This window comes from Loa loa (genome assembly GCF_000183805.2).
Source record: "Loa loa unplaced genomic scaffold supercont3.3, whole genome shotgun sequence".
Lineage (NCBI taxonomy): Eukaryota > Metazoa > Nematoda > Chromadorea > Rhabditida > Onchocercidae > Loa > Loa loa.
Window position 1 is genome coordinate 827,572 of NW_018108183.1, and position 22,840 is coordinate 850,411.

Genomic DNA, 22,840 nt, shown 5'->3' on the forward strand with positions numbered 1-22,840 from the left:
TGTAAACGACATTAGAAAGCAAAGTCCGTTTAAACGTTTCTCACGTCCTACTATGGCTCGCATTGTCATACAGGTTTAAGCATACCTTGGCTTTTTTCTTTATATGATATCAAGCGTTTTTGCATAAGTGATTCGAAAGATATACTTCCAATCAGATTGTTATTATCGTGTAAGGCAAGTGTTTCTACGAAAATTCCTCATATTAAATACTGTTCCATTAATTAATCAGTCAATAATAAAGGAGAGTGCGATATAAAGAGTAATAAACTGTTCAAAAATATTTACTTGGCCAACCAATACGCAACAATTAGCTTGGGAAATGTATTCAGCAACTCCCTAGACTCACCTAGTTGCTACTTTCGCGACATTCAGATGGGAATATCCGTATAAAGTTGCCAAATGTATTTCTAACATACTCATCCATTTATCAACGATCCCCAACAGCTTATTTAGTTATTACCAAAATGAGTCAATATATGTGTTATGCTCGTTTTATAGTTCAAACAACAAAAGAACATGTCCATAAACAATTTCTTTCATCCGCTGCAGGGAATAGCGGGATTACGAGATATACATTCGATCGGTTATATTCATCGAGATATCAAGCCACATAATTTGTGCTTCGGACTCTCTGAAGTTGTATGTTTGTAGTAGTTATAGTTTTGCAGTTTTTTTTTTTCTGAAGTTATAGCATCACCCACAAAGAAGTCGTGGGAAATTGAAGAAACAAACGAAAACGTTTAGTAGTTGACGTAGCAGACTGTGAATAGATATCCAGATTTTTAGTAAATTTAATCTACGAAGCAGTCAATTGAGCACCTAACATTCATTTATTCTATACTCTTGAGATACGAAAAAATAGAAGAGGAAGATCAAAATGACAATGACTGTCGTTCATGTTTTAACAACATAAAATGAGTCGATCCTTAATTTGTACCCTTCTTAGAAAACCCGTTCCCTCTATGTTTTGTTTTAGTTTTGCGCTTTAGTGGAACTAGTAATGGAATTACTAGTTAGAATAAAAGCTATTTCAGAGTAAACATCGCTTAGTAATAATTGATTATGGATTGGCGCGACGCTTCCGTTATCCAAATGGTCGAGTACGACCGCTGCGACGAGAATGCGGATTTCGCGGTACCACACTCTACGCATCCCTAAGGGCACATGGAGGAAAGGATCTTGGTGAGGGTTCATTCAGACCATAACTTATACTGATGCATTGCTTCATCTAACAAAGAAGATTCAAAGTTCAATTCATTCCGTTACAGGACCGTCAGATGACCTGGTAAGTTTGTTTTATGTAGCAATTGAAATGGTTCTTGGTCGTGTACCTTGGAAACAAGCAAGAAGAAGCGAAGAAGTGAAGGCATTGAAAGAAGCTATTGTAAGTCTAAACTGAGAAAATTTAACCATCTTTTTCATGGAGTAAAATGTAGATTATGGATAATTTTAATTTAAAAAAAGCAAGAAGATGATGGAAGTTCGGGGACAATTCCAACGAAAGTTCGGAAGATGAAGACGTCTTCAGAATTTCTGAAAAACCATATGCAGAAAACTAGCAGTGTCTTCTTGACATCCAGCGCAGTATTCATGATTGCTTATTCAGCGCAATTATCCAATGGCAATCAACTACTCTAAATTAAACATTCTTCACACTAACCGAATCGGTTCATTTCCTGAGTAATTACCAGCGGATAGTTTTCTTCCAGCAAGGAGAGGATTTTCAAAGTGTAACGGAAAAAGTTGGTGAAAGTTTGCGCGAATTTGGACGTGCCGTACATTCGATGGATGCATATGACGAGCCAAACTATGTGGCTCTCCAGAATATAATGCTGGTGGATTTTATTGTTGATCAAAAAATGCAACTGATAGGACATACTTTCAAGAAACATTAGGTACTTGCAAAAAATTAGTATAAAGTGAGCTGGAACAGCTCAATGAATCTAAATTCGTCATACTACGAAAGTCCTTTTAAACATAGGTTAGGTTAGCTTTCGCTACCCATGAATTGATGACAAATTTCGACTTTCGACTTTAAATTTACTCGGAGATTCAGAGTAAAAAGGCAAATCCTCACAAACACTCATGTTTTTCATCAAATAGCGCGCGGCATGTCGTCTACCTCTTTGAGTACAAGACAGCTCCCATATTGCAAATTATGGTTAAAACTCCATGACTGTATTCGACTCATTCGAAACTTGACTCATTTAGTTGGTGATATCATATACTGCAGGATTTTACGAACCATCGACAACTGAGCGATCCATACGATTGGGATAACGATTTTGAAGAGGTACTCCGTGAAAATGACATCAATCAAATGATCTCCAAAAATCAATGAAACATGCAGCAGAGATAACGTTCCAGCTTACGATTCACTAAATGATGAGACGGGACAGGATGGTGATCGTTAACAACGTCTTTGCTATTTCATTTTGTATACTTTTTAGAGCTGTAAGAGAAACAAGTAACAAATCTAATCTTTCATCGGTGTCACATACAAAGAAAGAACGTTGAGAAAGGCGACTCTTCCCGTCCGCCCACTCTTCCCGTCCTTCAACAGCATTGGTCACTGCTTTCCACGAGTGACCCTCATATACTCTTATGTTAATAACCGAAAGTCGTAAAGAAAATATTGACTGGGACAGAAACGGATCCTGTACGTACCATTGAAGCCTAATTACAATACATTATGCAAACAAAATAGAGCAGTGAGAACATAAGAAAAGGATAAATATAGCGGGGGAGAGAAGCTAGTGCGTAGCGAAGAGTTGCCCACGTTTTATGAGGACGTTGTGCAACATAACTGTTGCGTTTTGCAGGAATACTTTTGCTGGGACGTGGTGTGATTGTGCTACCTATTTATGGGCTTTCTGTTTTTAGCAGTACCTGTATTTCGTGACAAGTTAATTGACTGATAAGTTGACAGGTGAAATATCACGTTAGATTTAGTTGCTGGATTGAGCACGGTATATATTGTACTGTCTGACAGGAAATGTTCAACCTTTCCTTTGGTCTCTCCTTTTAAGAATCGTATGAAGTCAATTCTCTTTGATTGCATACCACTCAGACGAAATTTTTCTGGTGTTTATATCGATTGAATCATTCTTTTCCTATTTTAATGTCTCTTAAAAATTTTCTGTGCTGATCTGAATTCTCTTCTCTTTTTTCGAAAGTAGAAGGAGAATAATGAACGTGAACAATTTACCGTATAGGTTAGGATGGGAACAGGATTGGATTTTCCGGAAATTGAGTGACAGTGAGAATGGTATAAAGTCCTATCAGCTTATTTATACGTGGATAGTTTGAGAATGGTATAAAGTCCTATCAGCTTATTTGTACGTGGATAGTTTGAGGGACGCAAGACGATCTCGGTAGATACCTTTGTTATGACTGTGGCATACCTCACATAACATTGGGTACACTATGTTAATTCTATTCGTATAATGTAAGCATTACATTTGCATTGGTAACTATCGAGAAAAGATAGCATGGTCTGAGCTGTCAGGCTTCATTTTTGTCTCGTTGCCCTATGGCATACATACTCATTTGTTTGGATCTTTTGTTTACGCCTAAGCAATGAGTAAGATAGAAGATTGGGCACTTCCAAAAATCCAGGAATCAAGGTTCAGTTACGCGAGGCACTATCGTCGATTGTTGTTAGAAAACTGAGTTTTAAATGCTTGAGAATGCTTTAAAAATAGCCGTAACGTGGATTTGTGAGCATTTACTGACTGAAACCGTTGGAGAATTTGATTATTTCTAATATGACACAAATTATTGTTTTTAGGATTAATTATAATAAATGACTGGTGGCAGTGCAGAAGTTTCGAAAAAAATTCGAGTAAGTTTTTTTCTGGAATTATGACGAAACATTTTGTTGAAGTATTTCTTTCACAAAAATCCCTACTTTAGTTGAAAAAAATGTTCGCCCAAGTATAAGTTTTTAGAATATTCCAATTTTTTCTGTATCGACTCTCATTAATTAAAAAATGATATCATTCGAGGTACGAAGTGTTGTTTCGGGCTAAATTATACAATAGGGATTGAATAGTTTTCTTTACTTCCAGCGAGTACGATAATTAGTTAATAGCGCAAATAATAGCAAAATATGATTCTACGGTTTACTAATAAAATATTTTGCAGGCTGCTATAAAGGCTAAATTAGAAGAGCTCGGTGTATATGTAGATGAAGAATTACCTGATTATATAATGGTGATGATTGCGAATAAAAAGGAGAAAACACAGATGAAGGAAGATTTGTTACTTTTTCTGGGCAAAAATTCTGAAAAATTTGTGGACTGGTTAGTTCTGTATTATTTATGCTTTTCCAACCATTGATGCTTCTTAAGTCTGGTGTAGTGTTTTATGAAATGTTTACCTTCTTCATCAATAGAAGAATGTAAGGAATCAATTGACAATCATATCGTTTTCTTTTTTAAATATAGAACTTAGATACTCTGTCAAAACCATCATATTTTCAGGCTCTTTGACATTTTTGAACGTTTACAATCAGCCACTATTCCAAATGCTGTCCAGGAATCAAACGATATCAAACGGAGGGATAATGAAAGTAGCGGTCATCGAAAAGAACTAGAAAATTCCAGTAAAAGAGAAAAAGAGAAGACAATAGACAAAAAGAAAAAGCAAGAAAGCTCTAGTTCGAGAACTGTATTAAAAGAACACGATAGAAAGGAAAAGGAGAGGCAGCGCGGAATGAAAGAATCTGAAAGAAGGGAAAGCGAGAAACGTACTGGCATTGCAAAGGTTGTGAAGTCAAAGGTATAACCTTTACATTTTATTATTTTCACTATATGTTTCATGATCTTATCTTTTATGCTCGTGATCTCAGTTTTTGCTTACAGTTTTTCATGTAAAACCGCTAATTTATCTGTAGTTCGCATTTCTGATCTTGAGATTTGCTTGACAACAAGATGTTAGAGCGTTTTGGCTGCTTGTTGCATTACTTCTCACTTTGTTAAATCATAGTTGAATATGAACTGATCCATAGGAAAAATAAAATTTACTGTTCATTTATTTTCAATTTTTGCAACTTTCAGCCATCACGTAGAACAAAATCTCCTGTTTTGCCTCCAGAAAAGATGCATCGTCGGAAGAAACCGGAAAGTCCAGAACATCGAGGTATTTTCATAACCTTTTGGCCTCAATAATTTTCCTCATTTCTTTGCTTTCATAAACTAGAAGTGTGATTACAGTTCTCGAGATTGTTGAAAATTGACGATGAAAATTTGATGTTGCAGCAACTGTACGTTTCGGAGTAAGACGAAATGATGGTGATAGATATGATCGAAAATTTTCGCAAGTTAGATCTGATGGCAGGGCAGAAAAAGAGGCAAAAGAAGACGCAAAATATTCTAAAAGACGAAATGATGAAGAGGATAAACGAGCTAAGAAGGATATTTGTGCAAGGTAGGCCTCTTTTTATTTCTGGTCGCTTGACAGTATTTGTCAGTGGTTTTCCCTAATGTGAGCCTATTTCATAGAATTTTCGTTTAATAGCCTTTTACACATTATTTGTTTATGACGCATCGATTGGTGAAGAATTGCATTGTGTTTCAAAAACTGAAAAGATTTTAGGATCTCCCTAAAAATACAGTGCATCAAGTCTTTCGTATTTTCTGAAAAAGTCCCAGAAAATGCAATTGCTTTTGTGAGGGAACATTTCTCAATCATTTGTTTTTGCCCATCTGTTTGCTTAACTTCTATTATTACTTATTTTCTTTGATCATTTCTAGCATATGCTTTCAGCAAGATATCGGGTGATTCGGGACAAGATATTCTACAGCGAAAGCGAAAGGCGCAGTCTCGTTCACCATCACTGGAGGAGAATGTTGACGAAGAGGAACGCATTGCGGCGGAAGAGTCTGCTCGCATTTTGAGAAGCAAAAAGGTTAAATATATTTGCATTGTTGGTGTAGTCGGTAAGCATAGTATCTTTACTAGATATAATAGAATTATTGTTACGCAGTGATTTTCACTTAATTAGTTATTTTCTGTGTGGTTATATTAGCGAGTAATCGAGTCATTCATGTTCACTACAACCTGTTTTGTTGAGAACATCTGTGCTGTAAATGATAACTATTGCTAAATACCGTTTCACGTATTTCACTAGAAATCAAGACTCTCAACTGTTATAGGTGCAGTCATCTGCCGTCGTTAAATTACCACCAGAGCCAACTGTAAAATCGGTATCTTCTCAAGTAATTGTGAAACGAAAACTGCCTGAAAAAGAAGTAACGACGTAAGTCAATCTTACAGCTGTTTGAAACATTTGAATTACGACGATGTGCCGTTGAATCGACTCTCAGTTTCTCATGCAGTCATGTTGTACTGTTCTAACTCGTTTGATATGAGAGCGAACTCTTGCTAGTTGCTTCTAATTTTCCTCAACTTCTGACTCTTGTTTTATAGTAAGTGAAATTCGTTACAGTAAGCAGTCTCGTGGCGTGAAGTCACTGTTTTTGAAAGCGATTAAGGAAGCGGGCGAAACAACAAGAACAGCGAGCCAAATTGCTGGTTATGGTAGCGGGTTAACAATGAAAAAAGAGAAAGAAATAGCTGATCATGGGAAGCATAAACAGAATGATATGAATGTTTTAGATGAAGAGGAGGTTAGTATTGAATTTATTTTCTGCTTTTTCGAAGAACTTATAACTTTACTGAGATAATGATGACGTAAAGAGGAAAAGCTTACTTTATCTCTTATACTGCATTTTCACTGCTCGTGTTGGTCTTCATAAGCTGTTACTTATACTAGTGGCATAGAATTGAGCCATTCTAATTGCACGACAATTGCTAGATTTCTTTGCATATTTTGTACATATATATTATGCTAGGGTATTGAAATCGATGTTTATGATGATATTGGTGACGCGTTGGTTGTCATGCCGGACGAATCAAGTGGTGGAAATAATAATGGTCGTTCAATCGTGCAGAAAGTTGATGAATGCAGTTTAAGTGAACCAGAAGTGGAAAGAAAACGCATGCGGACATACGGGTTTGTAATCTAGTTTATTTGATTGTTTTATGAAATTTTTACTGTTTGGAAAATTCAAATCGTTGCTGATATGTGATAATAGAGATATTACTATTCAGTCCTTTGTGTTAGTGATTTACGATAGCTACGAAGTTTCTGACTATTTTTGCAGACTTTCAAGTGTCAAGATTGTTATTACTAATAATAAAGTTCTTCAGACCAAATTCCGTTGAAGAGCCGAAATTTTACATTACTTTAAAAGGCAATTCAATCAGTGGTTTGGCTAAACGACTTACAAAAATTGGTGAAGGAAATGTTGAATTTGTTAGCAAGAAGAAGGCGAAAAGGCGTAAGAATGAAACGAATCCAAGTGAGTTCTGGGATCCTTCCCGTTATTTTCACATGTTAAGCTTCGTAGTTCATTGTTAATGGTTCAGTTGGATGTGCAAACGATTTCGGATCTTTATATCACTAATTTAATTGATCCAACTATTGCATTTACAGTTTTGGCGCACCTGAACCTGTCACAACCAAGACAGATAAGAAGAGAAGTGTCTCATGAAAAATCAGTTGCCAATAGTATGGAAAATGAAGCATGTCTGATAGCACGTTCTAATGAGGTAAAAACTAAAGTTCCACACCAGTTCCAAAAGAAATGGGAGAAGCATTATAAGAGTATTTAGTTTTTAATATAAAAGTTGTTACGGATTACACACGAGTTTGATATTTTTTGTGTACTTCGAAAACTTCCACTGCCTTCTTTAAAGCTGTAAATTTTATTGCTGTGGCGACTTATATATTTAAAACAAAAACGATGCTGAATGTTATTAAGCATTAAATATATGTGTAATGAAGTTTTCCCAGGTTCCCAATGATTCGAAACCTTTACCTGCTTGGGATTTGCAAATACAACTGCCGGAAGAAGATACCAGCGATGACGGTGATGATGATGATGATGGTGATGATGGTATGGATTATTTTATTTTATTTTTATTTACAAGTTCATTATATCATAAACAGGGTCGGAATTGATTAGTGCATGGGTGTAATATAATAACTGCATGTCGCTGAATATGAAGTCAGTCAAAATTATTGAACTGTTAGTTCCTTTGATATTGATAGGTAGCATTTGTGTGACTGTCAAAACATCAGTTACAATTTGAAGAAGGATGATATGTTTCGAATAGGACTTCATTTTGGATTTATTACTCAATGATCTATGCACTGCAAACTTTTTTATTTGAGCTCAGACGATTGGCTATTCATTAGAGTAAATACGAAAAAAATTGTAACCCATATAGGTCAAATGTGTGCATGTGGTATACAATTTGTCGATTTTACTGCTGGATACATCTTTATTCCGAAATATCTTCGCGGTTGCAGCCTTTATATGATACAAAGGAGAAACAATAAAAGCATTTTTTAAATCTTTTTATAGAACTGCTTATAAAAAAAACACATGATGTGTTTATCTTTTTTCAGAAGCACGGATTGATGCTGTTCTCGCCAGTGCTCAAACGGTTGGTCAAGGCTTTGATGAGGTTAGAATTTGATAATCAAGTGTTATTAATGTTTCGTAAAGTTTTTGCTTGATTTGTTTAGCAACTTGATAGTGAGCCTGAGTGAAGGTATTTGGAATGGAAAGTTAACGAGATTTGAAGTACTTTAAATTCCTCAAAAATTTCTTTATTGCAGTACTGTAACTTAGCTTAAATAAAAATGGGGCAATGGTAATACATATGTCACCCATGTGACATGTGTACCATTTCCCTATTTTTATTGAAACATGTTGTTTTTAAGGTACCGCCAACTCCAGCCCTATCGAGTCCATTGTTTCGTCCACAGACTCCGCCACCACAGCTTTTTTACAGTGCATCACGACAAAATGTATTCATTGCCAGTAGACAGGCACCTTCTTTAATTATATCATTTGCTAAGTTAATCGAGAAAGATCAGATTTCTTCTTGTGAGATCAGATTTAAATTTTTTTTCTTGTGCAAATTATTGGGTTTTTCTTGTTGTAAGGCTTCTTTTGCCCTCTGTTTGTCTGCATAACTCTTTGATACTCAATAAAATGTATTTAGAAGTGACCAAATATATGACATTCTGTGAGATCATGTATGACATTTCTGTTATGCTATGTTTTAAAGGTTATTGCAGTGAAGTAAACGTGCAATCCTGCTAACTTTTTGCTTGTTTAGATATCAAATGCATCAATAGTTTCATCAGCAGGAGCTGAAAAAATAATGGAACGCTGTAAATTTTGGCCAAATTGCTCTCTTCAAAACTGTGTATATATTCACCCAAGTAAACCGTGCAGGTAATCTATTATTTGAAAGTCCATTGTGTCGTACCTACATTCTAGCTTGTTTTACTAAATTACGTTTGCGCGATTTTAGCATATATAACTCGGCTTACTGCTTTGTACGTTTGTAATCGATTTAGCTGGCTGATTTTTTTTATTGACAAGGACGATTATCAATAGTAGTTTCACCAGTGGTAATGAGTACGTATGATTAGGATTAACTTTTTTGGAAGTGCCAAAGTTCACTTCATTTAATAAGCATTAATGTGCGACTCGGTGTGAGGGAAAGTTTTATTTTCATTCGTGGAAATGGGAGATTTGGGAAAGTAATCATTCCGAAACTTTGAAACACGTGAAAATTAAGTCAGACAGTCAGCAATATCTAATAAATTAATTCAAAATGTTGCATCGAACTGATTCAAAGCACCTTTTTTAGCAATTTCCCGAACTGTTCGTTTGGTGACCGATGTATTTACATCCATCCGCAATGCAAATTTGGTCGTATGTGCTTGAATCCAAACTGTGTTTATGCACACATTTTGAAGGCAACGTATGTTTTTGAACTACAGATATCGTTTTAAAATAGTATTTATACTTAATGATTCACTGGTTGCATACTTTGTGTTTCTAATAATGTCGGAGTGTTCTGAAGCTTCGCTTTTCGAATGGATATTATGTATGAAACACGGTCTAATATCAGCTTTCTTGAATATTAGATTTATATGCGCCTTAGCATCTCGGTTTCCAGTATCCTTTAAATTCATTTTAATCCCTACACTTGGGAGTTATAAAGTCTAAAATTTCAGGACGGCTATAACAGTAGCTCCATCACCTGAAATGGGAGCACAGGCATCGTTGAATTCAGTTACACCAGCTGCTTCCTATGCTTTGAACATTCCATGTAAATATGGTGGGAAATGCGCGAATGCCAGCTGTAGCTTCAAACACCCTAAGGTAATTAATCATTTTATTAAGATATCGATCATTTCAGAAGCAAGTGATATCAGTTAGTACAGTTCGCAATCTATGTTTGTCGTTATGATGGAGTTCTCCTAAGATGTGTATGCTTTACGTAATACACAGAGTAGAGTAGTATTTTTTTAGCTTTGTCGTTTCGGTGATCGTTGTACGAATCGTGCCTGCTATTTCTGGCATCCTAAAGCGAGTGCTGTTGCACTTCTTACTGCAGCAAGTGGGAAATACCGATGGAAAGCACCGAGTGTAGCGGCAACGTGAATTGATATAAATTATTGTGAACTTCAGTAAATTGGAGCATGTGCTTGATATAGTTGACTTGATTATTCTGACTTTAATTAGTTGTACATTGTTGTGGGAAGTCCAATAAATCAATTTAGTACTCTATAATTGCGACGTTCCTAATGCTAACTTTTCTCTCAACTTCTGAAAAGTCATGAGAGAGTTGTCTCTAAAGTTAGGATTTTTCCATACACTACCACAACTTTGCATTACTATTCTTAATAAAAGGAAATATTTTATTTCTGATGGCTAACAGTTCTAATATTTTAATAGTTCATTGATTTAAACTGGTTGGATCCCCACGGAAGATTCTATCAAATTGCATCTTCCATCACCGAGAACCTCCATTGAAACCTTGTCGCATACGATAGCAATGTTTTATGCTTCCGATATGTTATTCTGATTCAAAATATGATTTGAAAATAACCATTCATTCAAACAACCCTTTTCGAAGTTTTATTGATGTAGAATCAAAGATCTTTCACTCATATGATTGCGTCATTATTTCTAAAATTTGGAACGCGCAGAGCGGCTATTCATTAAAAGGTAGTTGTGTGACTCAATTCTTTCCGTTCTTCAATTGCATTTTCCTTGTACTTTTCTAATTTTTATGTCATACTGAAACATTATTAGCCTCAGTTGTGACATTGACATGTGGAAGGCTGAGCATCTATCTATCTGGGTATATGCACAGGCTGTAATGCATTGCCCTTCATGCCTGAAATGACATGGGCTTAGAGCTAGTAGGATAATAAACAGTGGAGATTTACAATCAGGTAATTCTTTATTTGTGAGCGACCTGCGAAACATCTCAGCTTGCATTTGCTCTGGGTGGTCGTATTTTGGCGTGATTTTGCTGTTATTTCGTCATGTGATGATTTCTGTAACGATCTATTCTGTTTGATCTTTGCCTGATATCTTAAAATGAATAAAATATCTCACATAAATGTCTTAGTAGGACAAAATCAGACATGGGTGAGGTTACGGGTAGGCTCCTTCCCTAGAAGTCACCAGAAACAGCTTCTGGTTTGGTCGAGATAACGATACTGTTAACTCCTATTCATTTATAGTTAGTCTTAGCACTTTATGCAAAGAAATTTATAAAAACGGCAGTAAATACTTCAACTCTATTTCATCTTTCATCCAAAAAGCATCAAGTTCACAAAAGTATCTCTGAATCTGGTAAGCAATATATAAGGAAGAAGTCATTCCCGGTTTTCCATAGCAGGGTTCTTGGATTATAAACATCATTACCACCACCACAGCTATCGAAACTGCTTTCCAAAATCCAGAACGGAGGTGACAACGACCTCTGACATTCTTTGCATGCAGTAATTCTCTCAACTGACTTGCAAAGTCGAAGCACACGGATCGTTTGTGTGCACAGAATATAAAACAGCTGTTTTTTATCATTTGCTATATTTAATCATTCGTAGGATAAGAGCGTCGATGATTCATTGCACTGCAAACTTTTGTCCTCTTTCACATCCTTATCTTTTGTGATCTGTGATCCTGGTGACAACTGTATCTTCATTGGTGTTTGCTTTAGAAGTCGAATTTGTATCTGCGGCTCTTGACGGTCCATGTCAAGCCACCGATTAATGTCTTGACCACGATTAGGACTACAGTAAATATTTTAGCTTTAATATAATTACTTGTAGAACTCCAACATTCCAAGCTCATATTGTCCCGTTTGATACTTCATGAGTTACACATTCACTTCCGATTACTGGTGTTTCCTATATTAGGCTGTATTGAGGTTTTGGCTTAGAGTCAGTGAAAGTGGAGCAGAATGGACAGTTAGAATATGATAAAAATGGCCTAGAGTAAAGAACTTAATAAATTGCTTTATTAGTAAATCAAGTAAGGCAATTTTTACCCAAAAAGGGAAGATATGTGGAATAAAGGTCGAATATTGATGAAGAAATGCTTTTGGACTTCAGTAGGACTTAAAATACTTGTGTATTTCATTTCTACCACGCTACTCTTCTATCGAAAGCTTAACGATACTTGCTATGAATTGGTTAGAGACAAGGCGTTCCTCATCCAAGCAAGCGTTCAAAAGAAAAACGAGAATATCTAACCGAAGAGATGCTTCTGTGCGCTGTGAAAAGAGCTTGGAGAATCGCTGATGAGCAAATAAATGTTGATATCTTTTCCGTTTGTCACCACTATTACCATCATTTTGCCGTTTCCTGTGGATCGATTGAGTTCTGAAATACTAAAAGCGTGCCATTGACATTTTATACTATTTACTCAAAATACTAAAAAAAAAAGCACTATGATATGAATATGACACTACGGATAAGCCAACATCACTTGAAATGGCAGTCTTCGATAATCAGTCCAGTTCAAATGAGTTTATTCTGAGACAAGTGCAACTTATAGAAGTGCTCTGGAAATGAAATTAAGCACATTCATTGAACTGCCACTGAGCCTAACGATAAATAACTTCATTAGTTATAAAAAAATAATTCGTCTTGAGTTAAAATGAGAACTGCATTCAAAAACAAGTGACGGATATTTTTTCTATCATGTTAGTTCTAAAACCAAATGCGAATCAATAATTCCAAACAACATCCCTTCTAATAAAAGCTTGTCACACATGCAAGTTACACATGTCACACGTACGTTGTAAGCCACAAATGCTTTCAAATCTGTTAAGAATAGGAGAAAAGTAACCAAGTAATCAGTCAGGATCAGTCAGTCACTGTAGCACAACTCCTGGTGGAAATGTGATCGTACTTCGGTACATAAACATGCATATATCAATATCAAGGGATACTGACAACTGATTGCAAAGGTCAATTGGGCTATTGGTTTAGTAACTCAGACTATTTGGTTTCGGACACATAGTAGGGATTGAAGAACATCAAGATGCATCACTCAAAAATACAAATTCTTTGGATCATTTAAACTAAACAAAACATACCGAGCAAAATTGATAAGTGAAGAATCTTCATCTATTAGATTTTCTGGATTCTGTGACAGATAGCGTTTCCAGAGTGCATCCGTGATTTCAGTGCAAAACATCACACCCGCATGAAGCGCTATCATTCGCAACACTAATACACCATCTACCTGTACTCATGATAACATGGAATACGTAAGGGGCAAGAGCAAAGAGAAGTCCAAGAACAAGAGCAGAAGGAAAGTTCAGGAAGGGGAAAAAGAAAACGAAAAAAAGTTCAAGTAAAGCTACCTTGAGGTACGTTTTCAGGAAATGCTCCACTTGATTTCGCTTTTCCTTTCGAAACAGTTCAGGTCGATCAGGATCGGTTGTCAGCTCAAGATGACGCAAAACAAAACGAACACGATCTCTATAAAACCCAACATATTTTCCAAAAAACCGTTGTCTAAGCTTATTTTTAATATTGCACAAAAATTAAAAGTGGAAATTATAAGCTAAGCAAAAAGAATAAATGATAAATAATTTACGAAATAATATGCAAGGGATTTTCCCTTTTGTTTAACCTCTTACTTGCTTATTAGTTAAATACGACAAGAGTATTTAAGGCATTACTTTATTTACAAGAAAACACTGAACCGGCTTAAAATTTTACCGTAGAAAATAACAATAAATGCATCGCCCAGCCGTATATTCGAAAAACGAAACAATCCATTAATCCAAGCTCTAACTCTAGGCTAATCCTCAATTTAGTAAAAAGTGATGCTGTTCAACGAATTTTAAAATCTTCTTTAATACTTCTTCTTTAATATAATAAAAAGTTCTCGTTACTATGAAATTGATTCAATATTCTGTTTTACTGAAAAACCAAGTAAGTAAATTAACCTGTGAAATAAGGAAATGCTGAACCAGTAGAGAGCATCCAACGTGGCAGCAACGAATAATACCGAAAACCATAACCAAATTAAAATGAATATTTTCTCGTTGAATATATTTATAACAAGGACACACTACAAATACTTTTATTATCAACTTCTTCAATCTGTTTCATTCGTTCAAAAATTTATTTCCTCATATTTATGGCTTTATTCTAACTAATTTCATTTCACTTCTAGTCAATCCTATAAAAATTTAATTTTATTTCTGGTACTACAAAGAAATGTTATTCCTGATAACACAACCTGGCACTACATCTCATAAAATCACTGGCTAATATTATTTTATTGTCCATTGTTCTTCTTCATTCTATCTTCTATTCTGTCTCATTATCTTTTCCTGCTTTTATTTCTCCAATTATCTTTTATCATTCCATCCCGACTCTGATGAATTCTCTTAAAATTAGCATTGTACATAAATTTGATTTTTACCAAGCTATGTAAGACATGAAGGTCAATTACTAAGTCTATTCAGTATCCCATAAGTATACTCATTCATGTATTCTGGCTAAGACAGCATAGGGCAGTTCTCATTAAGAAAACATTGAGCATGAGTGAAAACATTGTTAACTCTAATGATGTTCTCAAATAATTCATGAAGAACATAGAAATGAAAAATACACACCTGTACGGAATGCCGCTGATTATTACCAAGAACGCGCACTTCGAAATCACACTGAAATCAACTCCTGAATTAATTTTTCAACGAGGATTAATCTAATGAAAGCTCATGTGCTGATAATTATGTCTGAATGAATTTACTTTATTCATCTCTTTATTTGGCTAATTTGCACAGTTATCATTAACCGTAATGAGTAAATGTACTGTTTATGAAACAAAAATGAATAAGCGTAAGATTAGAATAAATTATTTCAGATTTCGCAGAAACATTACGATTAGAAAGGAAGAGAACAGCCTATGTACTTATGCTAATTACACTAACTGTTTGATTGTTCACAACTTTTCGGGTCATGTAGGTGGGAAACAACTGAAGGATTTTAACAGTAAGCAAGTAAAACAACTGACTAAAGTAACTCGTGGGAAATTACCAGATTCCATCCAGGACCTGCCAAACAAAAGATCACGCAGTACACCGAGACCATAAATAGAATATTCGTCTGTCTCCAAAAATTTATTCACTAATATCAAATTCGTTAATATATTGCTTACATACATCACTTTCGTAGCCTGAAAAAGAGTAAAATGAACAGTAATAATTTAAATTTGGGAAGAAATGGTAAAAATATTTCAATCAAAGATAAGCCAACGCAATAAAAACAATCCCATGATCGACTTATACTTAGACATTGAAGAAATCATGAATTACTAAAAGAGTGACAGCTTGAAACTAAAATTGAACAGCTGTATAATTTAAAGTAAATGCCTAATGGAATGTAGCATGAGCCTCATATAGCCATAATTAAAAATAGCCAATAAAGCTATATATACGATGGCATATTACAAAAGTGAAGAAAGAAGAATTTAAGCATAGCTTACTAAATAGAGGCCTGTCACATAGCTTTCATAATAACGTATATTTAGGCATTTTAAAACTCTATGTAATGTATATTGAGTTCGTGAGGTGGCTGCATGCTGGTACCTGCAATGTATAATTACCGATATAATAGTTAAATAAACAGAAGTAATAAAAAAGCGGTACTGAAGCACATTGATTGGTATGAGAAACAAAAGAATGGAAGGCTATTCAAATTGGAAATAATAACTTAATCAGAATTATGATAATTCAAAATCAGAAATATACAGCAATCTATATTACACCATATCTTATCAAAACAAATATTAGCATTCTTTAAAACCAGAACTAATTAGAGAAATGATATATATTAGGATAATGACCTGAGAGCAGATTCGATATGACGTGCAAGAGATTTGATGATTCGTGTTCTATAGTCTGGTTCAATATTTTCTTTTTCTGTTGCCAACTGAACAATATCGTTCAACCTAATGCCTACAGTATTTGAAATGAAAATTTATCGAGAGCTAATGAATGACCCTAATTACATAATTTTAGTGCCTCTCATGGGTTTGTCGATTTATCACTACTCTTGCCTTTTCGAGAGAAACAGAAGTAGTGATCAAATGTTAAAAGTTATGGATGAAAAACGAGCATAAAGGAAGATAAAGGGTAGAAAACCATTATATCTCTCAATATCTATTTCCTCATTTGAAAATGTTGAAGGTCGAATAAATCAAATTCAACACTTCAAGAATTCCCTAATTGCATTTCAAACTTCCAACTGGTTTTGTTAAATTGCCAGCAAGCTAAAAGGAAGCAAACTGCAAGTATTTTAAAATCGTAACTGCATGAGAAGAATGAAGATATTGATGAAATTACCAGACTTGTCGCTCATTAGACGCCAAATGAGGCATGGAATGTAATAGAGAAAGGCTTGAATAAGAAGAAAAAATGGCACCCATTGATAATAGGATATTTGTCGATATTCCCGCTCTGCTATATCCATTGGGATATCCTGGAAGATAAACAGTCTAATATGACTTCTAACAAATGTTTGTATTATTTTTGAATAGTTCTTTTATAATGGATGAATGAATGAGGCTGTAGATTAAACTTTTATTTCTTGTTTTCATTTTCGAAATTAATTAGCACAATGCAACACTTACTTTCTCTGGGATAATAAACTGATAAAGATTATGAACTTAGTGATAAAGACTTTCATCTAATAATTGCTAAATGTGAATGAATACTTTACCTGCTCGATGGGTACCCAATATGTATTTTGAGCCCAGCAATACATTTCTGTATAAGCTTCCCATGAGCTTGTAAACTGTGCAGGCACCCAACATTCGAGAGGTCGACCACCAAACTATAACATCTTTTATACTTCATTTCAGAATATAAAAAAGTATATTAAAGTGGAATAAAAAAGAAAATCCCATAAATGGTATATTGAACAATTTCCGCCTTATGATTATATGGCATGGGATCATTTAAGTACTTATGGTTAGTTTCGCCCAAATAAGAGAAATTTGTCTTCTACTAAGACAATGCCGCTTTTAAATCGCATCTGGTTCATTATTTCAATGTTATCTCTTTCAATTAGCTCAATTTCTTCTCTCAAAATTGAAATGATTGTTAACTTTTCTTGCATTAATTACAACCTGGATATTTATTCATACCCCAGTAAAGTTTTGGTTTTTTTTCCGAGACCTTTGGATACCGAAAAAAAAATACATGAAGAAAAAAGAAAATGTCTTACTTGCTTGAAACTGACCAGGATGGCCATCATGATCAAGAAGGACGGAGTGTAAAAGTAAGACAAGCGGTCAACGAAATCGTCATCTTTGCGATAGTGCAAAAAGGATAAGGCGCTGAACATATTCTGTAGCATCATTGCACCTACCTCTAATACCGCCGCAGGATGATAACTTGTTCTCGAGCTTCGCTCACGTCCTAAATCATAATTAAAACTATTAAACCATTGATTTGATAAAATCTTTTTTAATTATCTACTTTTATGTGTTTTGAATGATTTAAACTTATACTTTAAACAATGACTTTCTGTGTTTTTCCATCTTTGTTTATGTTCATTTATTCACTTAATAACAAATTTTATGAAAATGATGAATTACAGGAAAATAAATGAAATCACATGAATATTTTTTAATTATGTCGTACAAAATATCGAACTCCTCAAATGAGATTAAAATCTACCTGCCTAATCAGGTACTTATTTAATTCATCGTAAATTAGGAAATCGAATGAAACCGAATGATATTAAGGGCTTTGTAATAGCGTGTGATAATCTAAAACTGAAATTTAACCGAAATTTAGAATCGAAATCAGTTGAAATTCACTCTATTTGCTAAATACAACACATGTTGCATTGTACAATTTTACCACTGATTATTTTGTTGATTAATAGCCTACTGACAATAGAAAAAGTAATTTTAATTATATTAGTATTTATGCTAAAATGTAAGATATAATTATCACATCAATCATCAAATACTGTTATTGTTAAAATAGAAATGAACGAAAAAATATTAAAATAATCATTTTTAAAAAAGTTTCTCTCTTTTTGACAATATAAGCAAGTATAATAAAGACAAATAAATGGCAACATCAAACCACAGGTGTCAACATACTATTAGAAATTCAAAATTGATTTATTTGATAAAGTTCATAAAATATTAAGTAAACGAGCTGAGCAGTGTGTCATTTTGATAGCTCTGTTGTATGTGACAAAGTGTATGATTGCTTTCATTTGATTTAACAGGCAATATGCACCATATATTCCTAGTCTTAACAAGAAGTAAGAAAGTTTAAATTGATATTGACTTCTTGAAACAGATTATTTTGAAGAAGAAATAATTCATCATCACTATCATCATCATTGTCATCTGTTGATGAAAGCAGTATATAAGTATTTTAACTAATACTAGTTTTATTCAAAATTTTTGATAAATTTAAAAATAGATCAAATAAATGTATATTAGTATCATTAGGTATGGAAACAAGTATAAACACGAATGAATCATCATCTCTGATATGTTATCTCAGATAGATAACATCAACTGACTTGGAAAAGGCAAACCAACGTTTCTTATAAATGTTGTTTTAGAAATGCATTTATTAATCAATTTTTTTCGTTTCAAAAAAATATAACAAATCGATTAGCTATAGCTTACTTATATCATTCATCTTTTGTTGTATGACTGATTGCAAGATGATGATGAATCAACCATTGATGATAACAACATCAAAGGAAACTTGTAAGTTTACTGATTTGATTTAGTCACTAAAACTCAAATACGATACTTGATATAAATTAGATTAAGTTCCACATTCTTGATTGCTTCTAGTAGCAATAAAATACGAGAGGTATAGGAAACAAGATGTCATATCAATGCTGTCATCCATGGCAGTTCCCTCTCTACTTCATCTTTCCTCTATAATTAAAACTATAATATAGAATAATGGAAATAGATTGTTATTTCAGATATTTTTTGAATTGAATTTATAAAATATCAATGAATTTATGCGTAATGGAAATTTGCATTGAAATGTTTTTAGAATGAATGTGTAAATCATAATGTAATCTATAATTTTTATTTAATGGATGTTTGTGAGAATTTCCAAATTTCAATGAATATGTCATCTGAATGGCGGAATTTTCTAGAAATAATTAGCGGGAAAATAGCATAAAAGCATTAAACATCACATAGCTCTTCATTTTCACCATTCTTTTATCGGATTGTACAAGTTTAACGGTATACATTCAGAAGAAGAAAGAGAAATTCGTCTAAATGTTTTAACTGTTAATAAAATGATCAATTAAATGCTATATATCGTATCCATCTTATTTTAGATGACAGTTCCCTCATCATATCGAAGAATATCTCGCAGACTGAAGAAAAGTTGGAGAAGAGAGAAGTTGAAAATTAAGTTAGAGGACGAAAAATGCGAACAGATTTAAAAAGTAAAAATTTAAAAAGATCAACGAGAAAAAAAAATTTGAAGAGTTGAGAAATAATTTAAATATAATTGGAAGCAAAAGGTAATTTTCATATATTATACCTTTATAATAGTGTATTGGTTGTAGTCCTTTGAATGTTGAAGAGGTTTCAAACTCACTTCGGGAATACATCTGCTTCAAACTTTAACATCCCCACTATTAGTCTTTTCAACTTTCCGCCTTTTTCAGCACTAACAATAATATCAGTAATAGTACATCATACATTTTCATCCCCAAATATAATGATTGCTGTTAAAAGCAAATCGAAATTTTTTTGGAATAAAAACTTTGTGAAAGTTTTATGGAAATATTCTGGTAGTTGATCACTTTTGAATGTAAGGAACTCTAATGTATCAACTGAATTCCAATTCCAAAATTTTCGGTCACTGTTATAACATTAACAGAAATTCTAGGAAACTGCACAAATTATTGATTTTTCCGGGAATGCATTAAGCATTGCTATCCATGACATAGCATCCTCATCCTTCTCTCATCACTGCCAACAAATTGCAATTGCAGTAGGAATTATTCAAATGGAGATAGGATAATTAATTAACACACTGACAGGAAATATTGCAAACATTTATCAGTTTTTTTTTCTTTTTTGATTTTAAACAGTTGTATCAAATTAAGAAGAAATTTTAGATTGAGTGGAGATGTGTCATCCGGAAGCAACTGTCCCCAAGTAACCTGAAAAATTACAGATTCCTCACTATATTATACGGAATATTTGCCACGGAATGACGATATTGAGCTTGTCTGAAGCATGAAAACGTATAATCTCAGTAATCTACAAACCAATCAATGACGTATTTTTAATTACTAAACATTTTTTTATAAGCAAAAGTACAATGCAGCGCAAAGGGTTCTAATGAAACGTATTGCATTTCTGTTTCATTTTTCCTATGGCGTTAATTAAATTCTATTTGATAAAGTACTACTTTTTATTTTTTTTTTGATAGGTTTATTCACAGAACATTGCGGAAAAGTTTTTCAAGAAATTCAAGTGACTGATAGTACTGCTTGTCCTTGATGTACTCGTAGTATATTGGGATGAATTACGGGGACAGATATTTTTAATCCCCTCTAATATGCCATTCTCTTTGACAGAATCGATTTGGTTCCATAAAAATCTCTTCATTATTTGTCAGAAATAAAAATTTATATGCAAGAATTCTGTGAGGATGTAATACAGAAAAGTTCCATTTTTTTTCACAAAAATCATTTTTGTAGCAAACAGAACAGAAATATGTGAGCAATTTTAATTCAATTCTTGAAACTTTCCGCTTCATTCATTAAACTTTATTGCTGTCCACTGTCACGCAAATAAATCACTGAAAATAGTTTTTCCTTCAATTAATCCAACTAATGTGAGTGAAAATTGTCCACATATTGTCATCGCTACGAATTGATCGTCCTCAATTTAACTTTCAAAAGTAGAAGGAGAGAGAGAGAGGAGGGAGAGAAACAAAATCTCTGTAGGATAAGCCTTACAGATAAGATATTGTTTGGTAATTAATGATTAGATAACTTTCTACTTCCTACTAGACTAGTTTTTATTAAAAGAAATGATCTCAATGAAATGAATGTTTCATCATTTTGTTTTGTTCTGGAAACAATGTAACAGTATGTGATAAATGAGTATGTATTCTTGAAACAATTAATTATTCATTTCATAGAATAAAATTGTGATCTTCTATTAGTTAAGCAGAAATATGAAAAGTCTAACTTAAGATTGAAAAAATGTGAGCAGAAAAAAAAAAAGAAGTTGTTAGAGGAAAAGCAAAGCAAACCTTATCGACAATCTTGCTATAGAAAGTTTATAGTGTCTAGTAGAAAGAGTTAGAGAGAAAGTCTACTAATATTTTGACATCTCTAAAATCTTTATAGACTTAAAGAGAATAATCAAAATCCCTGATGATTCGTAAAATTCAACATTTCTAAATTTCATTTGTTAACTTTCAATTTTTGCATGATTTAATGATGATATTACACAATACTATGATATCCTAACATAAGCAACTAAATATGAGTATTGTATTAAATATTGATTAGTGGAAAACGGATAATTGCACTTCTAATTAAGAGATGAAATGAGCAATTTAAAAATTTAACACTCTTTTATCAAATTGATAAGAATGTTAAAGTTATAGGTATATGTATTTATATGTGAGAAGGAATGGAAATTTTACGTAGAGAAGGAGTGACAAGCTATCAGTCTAATCTCAGAAATAGAACTGATGACAAAGCACTCGCCATCAGTTGAAAATATTAAAAAAGCTTTAGTTCATATCATAATGAAAGGAATAGATGACAATGAAAAAGTGTGGATGGAAAATCATGCAAATGACATTGATAACAATGATTGCAAGAAGATAGACTGCAGAATTGCAAAATGTTCTAATACATGTTTGCAAATTTATGTATAGTTAGCACATTTGTTATAGTTGGCAGCATCGAAACACGTGTTTTGCGTATAATTTAGCAAAGTATATGTATTCTATTAATTAAAATAGTGAGCGATGAGCTTACGGCTAGTCAATTTGCTGATCGCCGTCGCGTGCGGCATTAGCTTCAAATCACCGAAGCTATCGTAAGTGTGATGAGATTCGATCGGTGTACTTCTTCTTGTACGACAAAGTAAGGGACAAATGGTACTTATTCATACAATTTATACTTATTAATATATCAGGAATGTTCCGCCTTCCGCTTCTACCATTCGTCAGTTCCGCTTGTCAATATAATAATATATAACGAAGGGAGAAGAAAGAGTGCTTTAGGTAAACGAATTGCATTAATTTCTCCATTTATTTTGCATTCAAAACAAATTTATTATTACAGAAGTGCGAGAAATAGAAAGAGAAAAAGATTTGTTGTTATTGTTTCTATCAAAGAAATGAGTCGTTTTTATACTTTGCTTTGTTGTCTAACTGAAAATTT

At 33.6% G+C, this 22,840-nt stretch overlaps 3 protein-coding genes across 3 annotated transcripts in view; 2 read left to right on the top strand and 1 right to left on the bottom strand.

Moving 5' to 3' along the window:
• The window catches only part of LOAG_16443 (serine/threonine protein kinase), a gene marked incomplete at its 5' end in the record, with an annotated part of 4,278 nt that extends 1,810 nt beyond the window's left edge, over positions 1–2,468 (top strand). The window contains 5 exons of the mRNA XM_020449095.1: positions 550–639; positions 1,035–1,182; positions 1,269–1,384; positions 1,710–1,835; positions 2,234–2,468. Coding sequence (XP_020307468.1) covers positions 550–639; positions 1,035–1,182; positions 1,269–1,384; positions 1,710–1,835; positions 2,234–2,341 — 588 coding nt within the window. The 3' untranslated portion in view covers positions 2,342–2,468. The remainder of the gene's footprint in view (positions 1–549; positions 640–1,034; positions 1,183–1,268; positions 1,385–1,709; positions 1,836–2,233) is intronic.
• A 1,316-nt stretch (positions 2,469–3,784) lies between these two features.
• On the top strand, positions 3,785–10,673 carry LOAG_04766 (hypothetical protein). Its single transcript, XM_020446675.1, has 18 exons — positions 3,785–3,844; positions 4,147–4,304; positions 4,485–4,782; positions 5,061–5,142; positions 5,262–5,430; positions 5,770–5,911; positions 6,159–6,262; positions 6,452–6,632; positions 6,858–7,018; positions 7,216–7,367; positions 7,502–7,617; positions 7,862–7,964; positions 8,480–8,538; positions 8,798–8,905; positions 9,199–9,317; positions 9,739–9,852; positions 10,109–10,256; positions 10,407–10,673. The coding sequence occupies exons 1-18, from the start codon at positions 3,806–3,808 to the stop codon at positions 10,536–10,538; spliced, it is 2,385 nt and encodes a 794-aa protein (XP_020303013.1). The 5' UTR covers positions 3,785–3,805; the 3' UTR covers positions 10,539–10,673.
• A 1,577-nt stretch (positions 10,674–12,250) lies between these two features.
• LOAG_04767 (hypothetical protein) lies at positions 12,251–17,838 on the bottom strand. The gene is made up of 12 exons (XM_020446676.1): positions 17,642–17,838; positions 17,135–17,248; positions 16,759–16,894; positions 16,260–16,371; positions 15,900–16,002; positions 15,429–15,590; positions 15,028–15,078; positions 14,353–14,477; positions 13,762–13,879; positions 13,492–13,640; positions 12,644–12,772; positions 12,251–12,298 (listed from the first exon to the last, which is right to left on the bottom strand). The coding sequence occupies exons 1-12, from the start codon at positions 17,774–17,776 to the stop codon at positions 12,286–12,288; spliced, it is 1,347 nt and encodes a 448-aa protein (XP_020303014.1). The 5' UTR covers positions 17,777–17,838; the 3' UTR covers positions 12,251–12,285.
• Positions 17,839–22,840: the final 5,002 nt, after the last annotated feature.